Here is a 14,267-nt window from a genome sequence, read left to right as displayed (position 1 = left end):
GAGGGTTTTAGGCACAGCATTAGTTATTATTTTGTGCAGGATTTTTCTTAGCCTTGGTTCCGAGGTCTGATTCAGCAGAGGTAGCAGAAGGAATCACTCAGCCTCTGCATGTCTCTGGGCTCAGTAATCCACATATGGTTTACAACATGCCAGACCCATGCTATTGCACAGCCCCTTTGCCAGGCAGCACCTTGTCTGTCACCGTGATATTTTCTGAAAATTCCTCTTTGCCCAGGATTTTCTCCTGGGAAGCTGAGAAGCCTCAGCTTCTCCCTGTTTTGCTGCTTTGGGATGTGGCTTAGACATTGTTTACCAACAGGTGCATGTTTGATTGGTTTCATGTGCATTGGTTTAACTTAATGGCCAGTCACGGTCCAGCTGTGTCGTGGCTCTGAGGAGTTACAAGTTTTTGTTATTTTAAACCTTCTGTCTGCATCCTTTCTCTATTTCTTTAGTGTAGTTTTAGTATTGTATTTAGAATAGAATAGAATAGAATAGAATAGAATAGAATAGAATAGAATAGAATAGAATAGAATAGAATAGAATAGAATAGAATAGATATCAGCCTTCTGAGAACAATGGAGTCAGATTAATCTCTTCCCTCGTCCCGGGGACCCTCACCAACACCACACCGTGTCTTTGCTGTGTGGAATGCTTCCCCCCTGACAAAGAGGAGGCACTGACAGTCAGGCTGGTCTGCTCTGAATCCCACAGGTTACCATTGAAGTGGTGGACAGCCCTGACACAGAGCCAGACAAGGAGCTGCAGAAGGAGGGCAGCAAGCCCAGCTGGCCAGCCCCGTCGCCCGACTGGAGGAGCTGGTGGCACAGGTCCTCCACTCTGACTCGCATGAGCAGCGGTGACCAGGACTACAGATACGACAGCACCACTGAGGACAGCAACTTCCTAAACCCTCTGGGTGGCTGGGAGAGCCGTGCACCCAGTCACCGGGCTTTCCAGTCCAAGGAGCAGCCAGAGTACGGTGGGTTTGTGTTCCAGGCCTACTGTGGGCATCCTGGGATTGTCAAAAACAAGCGTGGGGGGGAACGAGTATGGTGAGGCATGGCTGAGATTCAACCAAAATAGAGTTTTTCAGCATGTGGCTTTTGTTCATCAGCTTTCAAATACAAATCTGTGCAAATGGACAAGCTGTGCTGTGGTAGCTGCATTCCACTAGTAAGTCTATAATCTTGAAAATCATACCAGAATCCCAGAAGAGGGCCTTTTTTAGTCCAACGTGTGCTTTTTTAAAAAAAAGTGGAGGAAACAAGGTTTCATATTTATTTTTAGAGTAAGGGTAAGTACAAATTTAGAATCGTGTGGTGGTTTGGGAACCAGAATATAACTATTGGATAAATAAGCAAGATCTGAAACGTGGTAGTATTTGGTGGATACACAAATAAGATGAGTTATGTTGGTGCATGTGTGGGGAGTGGCGTGTGCAGCAGGAACATTGTGTATTTGTGTGTGTAATATTCTTCCAGATGTGTCATGGGGAAAACAATTGTTTTCAGCTTGTTGTATGAAATAGTTGCAGAAACTAGAAACAGAGAAGAGCTACAGCCATTCAGTGCCCTGACAGGCTGTGACTATCCACATGGGAATGACCCAGGGGAGGTGAGCTAAACTGTGCTCACAGGAAGAGCCCCTTGAATTTGTGTGTAAATACAGATTACTTTTAGTCAGAACAAGGTGTCAAAGCCATGGTACTTTTACCCTGGCATTTCTGTTGTTATTCCCCAGATGCTGCAGAGTGGCTGGGTAAAACAAACTTATTCTTCCATGGTTTTACTGACTTGAACTACTAGAATCTTAAAAATCAAGAGAGGGTTTTTTATGGAATAAAAACTGTGGAATAAAAGTGTGTTTAAACACATACATATGTATTAATTTTTTTGGCCAGAAGATTAAATCTATCCCTTCTTTTTGTACCTATATTTATTTGTGGGCAGGGTTTATTGCCAAGAATTCATATCTTAGGTAGTTATTCATATAAGTTAATTGTGACAGAAAAATCATAAGAATTACAAATATGAAAATAGGAAGAACAGGTTGAGCTGCAGCTGAAAATCTAACATGGTATATTCAATAGTGTGCTGCACTGTAAACACAAGGTAGGTAGGTCTAAAAATTACCCTAGGGCTCCCTGCTGCACACCAGAGCATCCAGCTAGCTGGAAACAACTCCTGGCCTTTTGTCTAACCTAAAATGCTGCCAGAAGGATGCAGTATCAGATCCTGCCCATGAAGGGTGTAGATGTTCCACCCACTGACATGTTCATACCTTTCCTGTGTGTCTCTCCCCTCCTGCCACTGCCAAGGGCTCTCCCTGCCCTTCCTGGGCATCTGTTTGACAGGCATTGTGCCTGCTCACCTGCCCTCCTCCTTGCCAGCCACATGGAGATAAAGGAATTGGAAAGGAGCTGGGAAGAAGAGCAGGGCCAGGCAAAGTGGGCAGATCACATCTTCCTGAGACACCTGATGCCTTTTTTGGACTGCTGTGGTGCCTGCCTGCTGGCAAATCCCAGAACCACAGGTCTTGCACGCTGACATTAGCCGTGTTCACACCCACATCCCACCGCAGACACCTGATTCCAGTGTGGTGGCTTCCCCATCATCAGCCCTGTCAGAAAAGGAGGAGAAACACATGAGGTCCTTGCCACGAGGAGCTCACATCTAGGCAGCTTGCTCTGAGTGAGATCTATAACCTTCCCATACTCCTGGCAATAAATGTTTAATAGCACCCCACAGAGCTGTTGTCAGTCGTTGCATATGGAACAAATCAAGTTACGTGTTCTGCTAACCAGCTCAGGAAGCCCACAGACAACATGGCCCTGGGGGAAAGTGTGTAGCACAGAGGCCAGGCAAGGCAGGGATCCTCCCTGGCTTTGCTGTAGCTTAGGTACTCTCACCTAGAGCTATAGAGCAGGGCTGCCTCAGAGCCACTAAACCAGATTTTGCTTTGCTGTCAGTGGCGGTGTAACCCAAAGGAGCTACAGCTGCAAGTTATGATCACAGTAAAATATCTCCTGTAGGCTGCAGGGAAAACCATTAAGCCAAATGTTCCCTCAGCTAGGGAGGCCAGTGGGGAGGCAAGAAAGCTGGGACAGGTTCATGGGCTTTGTTTGGTGGCCTTCACATGGTGGGATGTGCAACAGTTTACACAGCACACAAAGGAAGCTGATTCTGAGCGGTTTAGGTACTCACAGCACATCAGCTTTTTGTTTTGGCATCCAGTGCCTTTGTCTGTCTGCCAGAAGAAAACAAAATCATGTTTCTTTTTCATAAGGTTCCTTCTAGTAAATAGTCAGATTTGATGTTATTTAATAATTCTCACGAAACACTAAATATTGCATGTTGTTCTTGGTGCAAGGAAAGCATGCACGTCCCTGGTCTCATAGCAATATTCCTCGTTCAAGGGACTGAAAAACAAAATTGTGATTTTCACTCATGACCCTTAGCTTCCCCATAACATGCATCTTGCCCAAAAACTGAGTACTGTTGTGTGCTTTGAAAAGATGAAAAAGAAAACTCAATTTCTCCTTTGCCTGATTAGTCTGTGGTCCACAAACACATTCCTGTATGCAGGGAAATGACGTGAATAGATGTGTACTGTTAGTTCACGACCGAGCTTTGCAGCTGAGGATCCTCAGCAGCCAAAAGGTCAAAAGAGAAAGGAAATATTTTTTCAAATAATGTTGCGTGCATTTCCCTGAGGAGCACCAAGTGTGAAAACCATTTAAGCAGCAGGCTCGCGCCTGGCACTCAGCCCCAGCTTCAGGTAGAGACATCTGGATTCCATTCGTGCTTTGCCTGCTTAATAAAAACCACCACACAGTAGTTTTTGGGTAGCAGGAGTTTTGTTTCCTCATTTCCTTCCTCGCATTTGTCCTGTGAACAGATTACATGGACGGTGAGGGCGACTGGAGCCCCTGGTCCCCGTGCAGCGTCACCTGCGGCAGCGGCAGCCAGAAGCGCACCCGGTCCTGCGGCTACGCCTGCACCGCCACCGAGTCCCGCACCTGCGACAGGCCCAGCTGCCCAGGTGGGAACTGCTCCTGGAGCTGCTGCCAGGGGGAGCAGGGATGGGTGGAAAGGGGTGGAGAGAGCCCTCCTGCACACTGAGCCTGGGGGCTGTGTGCTCCATGGCAAGGTAAGGGTGCAGTTGGGAAAAAGAGATTTTCGACGCCGTTTATTCATAGTAATGATACACGGCTAGATGCAGTTCACCATCCCCTGGACTTAAAAGACAAGTACAGGCTTTCTCTAGGTCGTGGCAGTCATTTTTGTGCATGGGTGTTTTGTATTCTTAAGGGTGTGATCTAGTCCCTTGAAACAAATTTGGAGCTGTTTTAGAATTTCCAGCTGGCTGTGCTGTTACCTCAGTGAGCTCCTGTTTTGCTGTGAAGGTGATGGCATTGCTTGCATTGTGAACAGGGATGAAGGAATGTATAGTTTTGGCTTGAATATATTCAGAAAATATGGCCAAGGAGCCTTGCCTTAGCTCCTATCCATTCACAGGATTTGACATTTTGAAGTGTCCTTACCATCACACACTTACCATCTTCACTTTGGCAAAATCAGAGCTGAGCACTCAAGCCGACACCATGAAAATTTGAAGCTGCTGTGGAAAACTGTTTTTTAAATGTTGCTGTGTGTTTAAATTTAGACCAATTTGTCATGCAGTAGCTGCCACAATGCAGAGGATAGGTGCAAGTTCATTACTTCCCAAGATCAGAGAGAAGTGAAAACACAAGTCGTGGTGGTATGCATTACTCTCAGTTTACTCAATGACTCAGAAAGGCAGAAATTTTTAAGCTGGAGGTCAGGCTTTTTTTAATGGGTAGTGAAATGTCAGCAGTGCTGGAGAGGAGACTTAGAAGACTTGGTGAGAGAGTTGGAGAGAAGTTTCTGACTTGCAGATAGATCCATGTCTCCATTGCAAAGCAACAACTGCGAGGCAGTTCTGGGAAAGATGTTTCTGCATGCTCTCATGCATCCTAAAACCTCAATAATAAGGAGTTAATTCCAGAAAAAAAGCAAGTAACCCCCAGTTATATTCTCTAGTATTTATTACCAGCTAGCACCAAAAAGTGGCAAACTTGAAAGAATATATTATGTCATACAACAGACCTCCAACGATCAGCAAGCAAAATATATTCACTCTTTGATGCTGTGCTGACATTTTTGAAATTACAAGGTCAAAGCTCAGCTTCTGCTGTTTATAATTCCAGCAGTGAATTACTGCCTTGTAATGGGTTCTTGGGTATCTATTATTCTACATCTAGTGCTGGAGTTAAGGCAAAATTCTATGATAATTTTGTTGAAAATTGGCCTGAGGCTGTTTTGAAGCTTTGCAAGCCACTATTATGCCCCAGTTCAGGAGATCAGGAGAAAGTTCATTGGCAAGAAGATGGATGGTGAATAGACTTCATTATTAACCATATAGTTATCACATATTAAAGATCTTTCAGTTCTCTTTAGAGGCCTTTAATTCAATGGAGAGGAAAGGGAAAAAAAAAAACCTACTTGTGTTAAGCCTGCATGGCACAGCAATGCTGGGCACCTCAGTAGGCTGAACTAAAGCAGCAACAAAGGGATGTTTACTTTGGCAAGATCATTTTTCTGGGAATCTCTGTGTCTCTCAGCTGGTAGCAAACAATTAACTGGAGGCTGCTGGTAAATCCTGATATGTTGAGATCATGATATTTTATTTGGCAGCTGTAAGTGACGGGGATGGAATTTTTTGGAACAGGTTGGTTATCTCTTGCCTACTCACACCTTTTAACTGCCTGGCACTGGGAGAGACCAACAAGCATCAGTCTTCTTGTAACAGCATCATACTTCCTTGAGAAATGGTTGCCCACATGCAGAGATGGGCTTGCTCACCTGCCTTCAGCCCTGACACTCTGGTTTACCTTATTAACAGCACAGCTTCCTTGGTCATTATGGTTTTAAAAGAACAGTCCAGCAGCAGCTCCAGGGTGGTTCCCTGCCAAAACAAAGCACCTTGCAGAGGCTGGGGAAGGAGGGGAGGTGAGGAGGCAGCTGGTTCCATTGTGTTTGAGCAGGGAAACACCAGCAGCACTAACTTGTGTTTGTCTTAGGGATCGAGGATACCTTCCGGACAGCTGCCACAGAAGTGAGCTTGCTTGCAGGGAGTGAAGACTTCAATGCAACCAAACTGTTTGAAGTTGGTAAGCAGCCTAGTCAATCCTTCAGTAACAGATAAGAGACTTCCTTAGGATTTTCTTAGTCCTGTGGGATCGAGATAGTGAGTTTAGCATTTAGTAACAGCCATTTGTTATCTTGCTCACATTTGTGATCTGAAAATTTGCTTTGGTCCTAGAATCTTTCTCCTCTTAAGTTCTGTGCTTGTTTCATCATAAAAGGGTTATTTGTTGTCCTAATTCAGAAAAGAGCTGTAAGACTCCACAGTAATGGAGGGGTGGGAAATCAAACACTCTTTATTATTTTTATTAAATAGCCTCGAATGGAAGACCCTATAAAAGCATTTTCATTTCATATAAAAGAATACAGCTGTCACATCAGAAAAATTCAAAAGAAAAAAAAAAGACAATGACTTTTATGAGCATGCATTGCTTTTATAGCTCTGTGTGCTGCAGTGGGAGTAACCAAAGCAAATTTATAGGGCATGGCTTGATTCTGAACTATCTAAAACTCAATCCAACATCTGCAATGTTCTGATTTCGTCCCTTCAATGAAACCACAGTGTGGCCACTCAGAGACACTGGATGCTGGATTAATTGAATCAACAGTGTAACCCAGTACCTCCCTACTATGGGAGAGCAGAGCACAATAGTTAATGACAGCCAGGATGGGACTCTTTAAGGAGATAGAAAAACAGGACACAGATCACTAAGTAAATATTTTGCAAGAATGTGTGCTGTAAGAGTTTTAGATCCCAGTTAGTTTCTCTCCTGCAGAGTCCTCCTAAAGTAAGTGTGGAGCAAGATACGCAGGTGGTTTTTGACAGCCCATAGGATGATATAGACACCTTAAATAATGTTTTAGGCAGGAGATGTTTACCTAGATTCTCCCAAGAGTCTTGCAAAATAATGAAGTGCTGGTGTTAAATATGCTACTGGTCTACAAATCTCTTTAATCCCAGCTATACATCATGCCTCTGGCACCATAAACTCCTGCTGATGTACAGCCACTCTGATCTTTCGTCACATACGCCCTTTTAGAACCTGGATCAATTTTGCCAGATAAGATGTCAGTCTCCATGTTTGAGATATTGATGTTTGAAAAGTGAATATCAAATAGAAAAAAGTATTTGTTCTTTAAAGAAAGACTGAATTATGGTCTAAAATGTACTTCAGAATGAGTAATAGAGGCCTCGCTTGCTATCTTGGAATCTCTAGCATCATCTGAAACTTAATGCTTCATCATCTGACTGCCATTTTTCCTGTTGAGTGTGTTCTGACTAAGGGTTCTAACTGGAAACTGGCACCAAATCACTGTGATTTCCCTTTTTCTGCTGCTTACCAACCCATGGTAGTGTCTCTTGTGCCGCATGGGGATATCAGTAGCTTAATTAGAATTTGCAGAGTAGAAAAAGCGTCACAGATTCCTACTGGCCTGGTTCTGCCCTGTAACTCAGACTAGCCCTGAAGTCAGTCACAAGTGATTTCTTTATCTGACAGGACAGCACAGTAGTACACTGTGGGCAGGGCAGCAAACTGTGACCGCCCTTTCTTTCTGCAGCAGAGCATTGGTGCTGTGTCACTATAGGACACGAAATAACACGACACGGACACGCAGCTTTCTGATGGTAAAAAGAGAACTTTTAATTTCTGCCTCTAACATTTATAGATTTCTAAAAGTGCCAGTGGATTGGAAGGTGACAGTGCCACCTCTCCAATGACACTGGACAAACCAATAGTCTATTAAATTTCTCTCCTTCCATAAAAGAATGCAAAACAATAAGTTATTTACATAAAGTGTGTGAGAAAGTTCGTTACAAGAACGTAAACATCAGAAGGCTTAGAAAAACTTTAAAAATCAGGGCAACAGTGCTGAACAGCTACACTTGACTCAGTTGCTGTCACTGATCACACCAACTGGGATGCTGCTTAATGTATCTTAAGTTTCCATTTCCTGCCCTGAAACAGATACTGATAGCTGTGAGAGATGGATGAGCTGCAAGAGCGAGTTCCTGAAGAAATACATGCACAAAGTGGTCAATGACCTCCCCAGCTGCCCTTGCTCCTACCCCAGAGAAGTTGCCTACAGCACTGCTGAAATCTTTGACCGGCTCAAGAGGAAGAACTTCCGCTGGAAGGATGCGAGTGGTCCAAAGGAAAAGCTGGAGATCTACAAGCCCACGGCGCGGTACTGCATCCGCTCCATGCTGTCCTTGGAGAGCACCACGCTGGCAGCACAGCACTGCTGCTACGATGACAACATGCAGCTGATCACCAGGGGCAAAGGGGCAGGGACACCCAACCTGATCAGCATCGAATTCTCAGCAGAGCTCCACTACAAAGTGGACATTCTGCCTTGGATCATATGCAAGGGGGACTGGAGCCGCTACAACGAAGCCCGGCCTCCCAACAACGGGCAGAAGTGTACAGAAAACCCCTCAGACGAGGACTACTACAAGCAGTTTCAAGAAGCAAGGGAATACTGAGAAGATTTTCCTTTTCTTCAGATGCAAAATAGCATTCGTTTCCTGGATGCCAAAGAACTGGTGATGGCTGCTGCACTGGCTCCTCGACAGGGGCCGGTCAGCTCCTTTCTAATGAATGTATATAGTTGTAATATAATACATGAGTATTTTTCACAGTGTGTGTAATTTATAAGCACATATCTCTCTGTCTCACACACACCTATTTTTGCATACAGACATACATAAGTCTTGTCCTGATAGGATTTTATACTGCAATAACGTTCATGTAATAATGTGCATTTCATTTTATTTCCCATCTGTAACCTAATGAAGGGGGTGGGGGTTAGCTGCCATCACCATCAGGCCCCAAGGCCCCAGCTGAGGAGGCACATACTTAAAAGTTGTTATAAACAATAGGATTGAAGAATGTACTCTTCCATATGGGAATGGTTTACAAGATTAATGCACCTACAGCATCAGTTTTCTCTATAATTGGTTTCATGACCAGTCATATCTAAGGAGGGAAGAATTTTTTTGGAAAGGCAATAGTCAAAAGTGAATATAGAAAATCCCTACCGATTTTTCCTCTTGGAATTCTTCCTGTTACCTTCTAGCTCAGGTATTTGCAGTCCACCTGGGGTAGGCTTGCAGAAAGATGTAGCTGGGGTTTTCCTACGGGCCAGAAGATGTCCTGGTGCAGTGGTTCTGCAGAAGTTACAAGCAGCCCCCTCCTGGAGACATCTCTGATACAGAGCCACAGCTGTTGGGGCTTCCAGAGCAGCTGTGAACCTGTGAACTGAGCATGCTGTAAGTCTTTGGAGGAGTGAGGGCAGAGAAGGAATCCATGTCAAAGGACCAAAAAGATCACAGTTCCTTCCCAGCTTTTTAATATGAAGAATGTTTGGATCTGCTTGTTTCTTTCTTCTAAGAAAAGGAAGTTTATTATTTTAGAGAACAGTAAAACTGGAATCCACAAGTTCCCTGGGCTGAAAGATGCAACCAGCCCTTTTCCCCCATTTTTCTCATGCTGAATGCAGTGTCCTACAGCAGAAGCTATTCTTTAAGGGAAGCTTCCTGGGAGGAACTACTGGTGTCTTAAAGTGTCTTAATTTTTTAAAAAAGCTAGCATTATTTTTGTAAAGTATTTATTGAATTGTAACAATGACTCACATGTGGGATGTATCTCTAACATAAAAGGTTTCTGTAGATGGAACTTGATTTCCAAGAACACAACTGTTGTTAGGCAAAGGTTTTATTTCCAAATTTTTATAAAGTGCAAGTTTACAAACTGTCATAAAGCAGCTCATATCTGCATTCTGATGAAAGATTAAAGTTACACCCTGGGTAAATAAATACTTACAGTTCCATCCTGTGAAAGACTGCCTTGCTGCAAGTCAGTGTGTTCATTTGGAAAACCAAGGCTAAATGTCACTAGAGAAATGCCTGTTTTGGGGTTATGTGGTCTGACACACATTTATGGAACCTCACACAGAGTTAAAGCTGACCGGCATCGCCGTCAGCCCGAGCTCAAAGATTCAAGACAGACATAAAAGGCAATTCCCTCTGCTATATACAGACACACATAGATGACATTTAAGGCCCCTTCCAACCCAAACCCTTCTATGGCTTCCTGTAAATCTTTTCTGTGTCTCTGGTGGCCTCTGCAGTGAGGTTGATTGCGAGCTCACGGACGGACACCTGCGTGGTGCCCCCGGGCAGGGCCAGCTGTGTGTTGGTCTGCCCAGGTGGTGCCAGCCAGGGGTTCAGAGGCAGTCTGGGCTGTGCACACCCAGTCTGAGCCGTGCTGGAGGCTCTGCCAGATCTGCTGGGCTGCAGAGCCCCAGCAGTGTGCTCCAGGTCTCCAGAAACGCAGCGGTCTGGGCAGAGCCGCCGCACATCTGCGCCAGCGACGGCTCCGCTGAGGTCACCTCGGCAGCTGGAAAACTTGGCCAAGGCATCAGAGCATCCCAGATCCAGGCCTGAGTTGGTGGGGAGGACGTGGATATGTTCTAGCACAAGCTGGTAGTAACAAAACATGGTTAGTTGGGAAAGAGGGTAAACATAGGGATCACCCCTTATTTTTTTATAGAAACCAGATTTTGTAAATGCTTGCAAGGTCATACAAAGGCGCCACTAGCTCGTGGAGCCAGTTAAATTGACAGCAGATGGATGAAAGGCACAAGGAACTCCAGGATCACTTCACAGGGAAGACAGGTATTTTCAGGGAGAAAGCTCTGCTTCTTACTTCACAGTGTGGGGGGGAACAATATTCTCAGGTTTCTCTGGGAGAGAGATGAGAGAATTGGTCACAATTCTTGAAATACAAAGCACATCCCTGCCCTTTGTTGGATTAGTAAATTATGGTGCTATTGAGAAATGTTACTACACTATTAATACAGAACATAGCACATAAAGTGTCGGGGAAGAGGAAAAATTATTCTAATAAATGAAATGACGCACAAAGTTGCACGTCCTACCGCTCGTAATTTGCCAAGGCTGGAAACGCCGAGGGAGCCAAATAACTTCTGATAGGACCTGCCAGGTGTTTCATAGGATGAGTCCTGGAGAGCAGATTGAGATAGTCTGTTCTCCCAAGTAACAGTCTTCATTAAAAGCAAAGTCTGTCCTACTTCATAATAAATTATGATCCATTCAGAGCCAGGCTGCTTATTTTATTTTATTTTCTGTTTTCTTTATCTCCTTTCCAGTGACCAAAACTGTACATCAAATACCTTTGTGTAGTAGACTTTAGCAAGGAGATGGAGGTTACCATGGCCAAATTCAGCTCCATCTTTCAAGTACAGAACTCTTCATATTAGAGCAAGGCCCAAGGAAGGGTTTGTGGCTCACATTCCCAGGCACAGGGCGGTGGTTAGGAGAAGCTGTTGTTATGTTTCTTACGTTGCCACAGAAAAGACATATTGGAACACTCAACCAAAGACATGGGGAGGATTGAAACAAGCATAACTGAGCAGGGAAACTGAAACAAGGAACCAGTCAAGTCATCCAACTTATTTTTAACCCCCGATCAATCAGCAGATACAGATTAGAGCATGGCTTCTGAGTCAAGTTGGTGGGAATGAATCAAGCTGGCACAGCTGCTGTGAAAGATGTGTGGAGCAGTGCCCCAAGGCAGCCATAAATGGATTGAATTGTACCTTTGATGGTTAAAAGGATGAGTGGGCCTGGCTTCACATTGCCCGGACAGCTGCTGAGCAGCAAAATTCCACTAACATAACCCACAGTGATGCATATGGGTTATAGGACAATATAGAGAAAACCAGAACCATGCACACATCCATGAATCCCCACAGCCCTGCATTAGTTACCAGCTGCTTTTCCCCCCTCCTGCTGTGCAGACTGGTTAGCACTGTCAACACAAGGCATTCTTTGGAAAAATGCTGGTGAGCTCGTGGGGCTGTTCCAGATACAGCAATCACAGTGAGGTTGTAGGGCTGGCTGCAATGAGCTGCTGATGCACCTGACACATCTGAGTGGGGCCAGCTGAAGGCAGGAAAGGGGGAAAGTTACCCTTTCCTCTTGAGGAATCTGCCCTGCCTGAATGGCAGGGCCTTAACGCCACGGTGTCTTATTTGTGGTGTCTCCCTTGTTGGTGGCAGGAAGGGAGTGAGGCAGAGCTGAGTGGTGGCCCAGGGAGCTGCCCCCTCTGAGGAGCCACTGGCCTTCCCTTTCTCCCCTTCCTTCCTTCCTTCTCCAGCAGGACACCCCTGGAGCTGCCCAGCAGCCAACATGGCTCACAGCAGTGTGGCTTTGGCTTAGGCTCAGCAGCAGAGTCACACACTCACCCATCCCTGGAGAAAGTCACGTTCAGGCTGGACAGACCATGCAGAAACCTTAAGGAGCAGCCCCTGCTGCTCCTAGAGAGGCAGGGAGCTGTCAGGACAGGGAGCCTGCTCACAACCCAGCCCACTGTCACTCACAGGACCATGCAGCACCACACAGGGGGCAGTGACATGGCAAGGCTCTTTCTCACCCCGAGGAGGAAACCTGACAAACAGATACGGACAAACTCGGATTTATTCATGTCCACTGCATCCACCTGCACAGGCACCAGCACGGCCACGTCCCTCCCCTCCAAACACACAGAACCCAACATGCTGAGGAGGGAGAGCATCAGCAGGAAGACCACCAGAATGAACATGACACTTTTCCCAGCAAACTGTGAGTGAGTGTGTGTTGCCACCTGGCTCCATGGCATTTCTGTGCCAGCTGAAGGAGCATGTGTTTTTCTGTCACCAATTTCCCGCTTCTTTACCTTTGTAACTTGCAATGGAAAAATGTGTGGGCAGTTTCCATTATGCCTGTGCTGTTTCAGACAAATTAAGGGGTTGGCTAAGAAATCACTGGTTTCATATTTCATACAGAAAACACACACATGCTTATATTTATATGTCTATGTAAATTAATTTAGGATATCCTCTAGTCATGTGCTGTACAGCAGTGCCTGCAGGAAGGGTCCCAGAGAAGAGCACTTCCTTGCCTCCTGCACAGGGCATGAGGCTATTTTTGCACTTGCACAGGGGGGAGAAGGGCCAGGAGGGTAAAATGGCAGCAGTCATTCTTCAGCTCTGCCCCTTACTTTATGAGTGGCAGGTTTATTCATTTTTCCTTTTCAGCTGCGCTGCTAAAGCCGCAGAGGCCTTTTATGACCGTGCTAATTTTCTATCAGTTCAGGGAGTTATAAAGTTTTTCTTTATTTATTCTCTATCACAAAAAGGATCTGGGAGTGGGGTGGGGGATTTTTAAACATACAGAGAAACTTTTCATTCAGTACATTGCACAATTTATAAGGGGTTCAGAATGTTATATTCTGGCAGTGATAGCAATATTGCACAGGTCAGACTGGCCAAACTGAGCACAGCTAAGCGTGGGTGGCTCTAGTCTTCAGAGAAGTGCTTAGATAATATTTCCTTTTTAAAACTGGGCAAACAGTATTGCATGTGTTAAATGTCAGAGCTTGCTGTTTATTATGGGTCTGACCAATGCTTTGCTTACAGTGGAACAGTGCTTCACTTATGGATTTCAGGAGGACTCTGGTAAGACTCTGAAACATGCCTGTAGAAAGAGACAGCATGTGCACACCATGGTGGTGGATACAGGATGTGAGTCAAAGTTTCGGGAGCAGAGAAGGCTTGGGAACCACTTCCCAGTCCAGGCACCATATTCCAGGCTGGCTCCTGCCTCTGCACAGCTGTGCTTAACCCATTTGCTGTGCTTAGCCCATTCCCTTCTCCCCAAATCCAAGCTGCAGCCATTCCCCTTTCCTCACTTCCCAGGGGCAGCTCTTGAGGGGATGTTGCTGAGCCATGAAACACAGAACTGGGACACAGCTGGCCTTGGAAAAGCCCCATCTGCCTGAGTAGGGCTCCCTGAGCAGGGTAGGGAAATGGGAGAAGTGCAAATGAGCTGCACCATGCAGACACAGGGATTCCTGTATCCCACTGCTTCTGGCAGAGTTTACCATCAAGCACTCAACGGGGAGCACCTTCTAATCACAGTGCAGCCAGGATTCATACACCTCCTGCCTGCCAAAAATGAGGGCAAATCTTAAGCAGCCTTCCAGCACTGCTGCAGCTCCTGTTATCCCAAAAAGGACAGGGGATCCAGCCTGG

The 14,267-nt window shown here is 45.4% G+C and overlaps 1 protein-coding gene across 1 annotated transcript in view; it reads left to right on the top strand.

Moving 5' to 3' along the window:
- ISM1 (isthmin 1) overlaps positions 1–10,011 on the top strand; it is a 40,820-nt gene extending 30,809 nt beyond the window's left edge. Inside the window, exons 3-6 of the mRNA XM_066547785.1 lie at positions 715–982; positions 3,901–4,044; positions 6,107–6,196; positions 8,138–10,011. Coding sequence (XP_066403882.1) covers positions 715–982; positions 3,901–4,044; positions 6,107–6,196; positions 8,138–8,655 — 1,020 coding nt within the window. The 3' untranslated portion in view covers positions 8,656–10,011. The remainder of the gene's footprint in view (positions 1–714; positions 983–3,900; positions 4,045–6,106; positions 6,197–8,137) is intronic.
- The last annotated feature ends 4,256 nt before the right edge of the window (positions 10,012–14,267 follow it).

This window comes from Molothrus aeneus, chromosome 3 (assembly GCF_037042795.1).
Source record: "Molothrus aeneus isolate 106 chromosome 3, BPBGC_Maene_1.0, whole genome shotgun sequence".
Taxonomy (NCBI): Eukaryota; Metazoa; Chordata; class Aves; order Passeriformes; family Icteridae; genus Molothrus; species Molothrus aeneus.
This window is presented reverse-complemented; position numbering and strand designations above follow the sequence as displayed.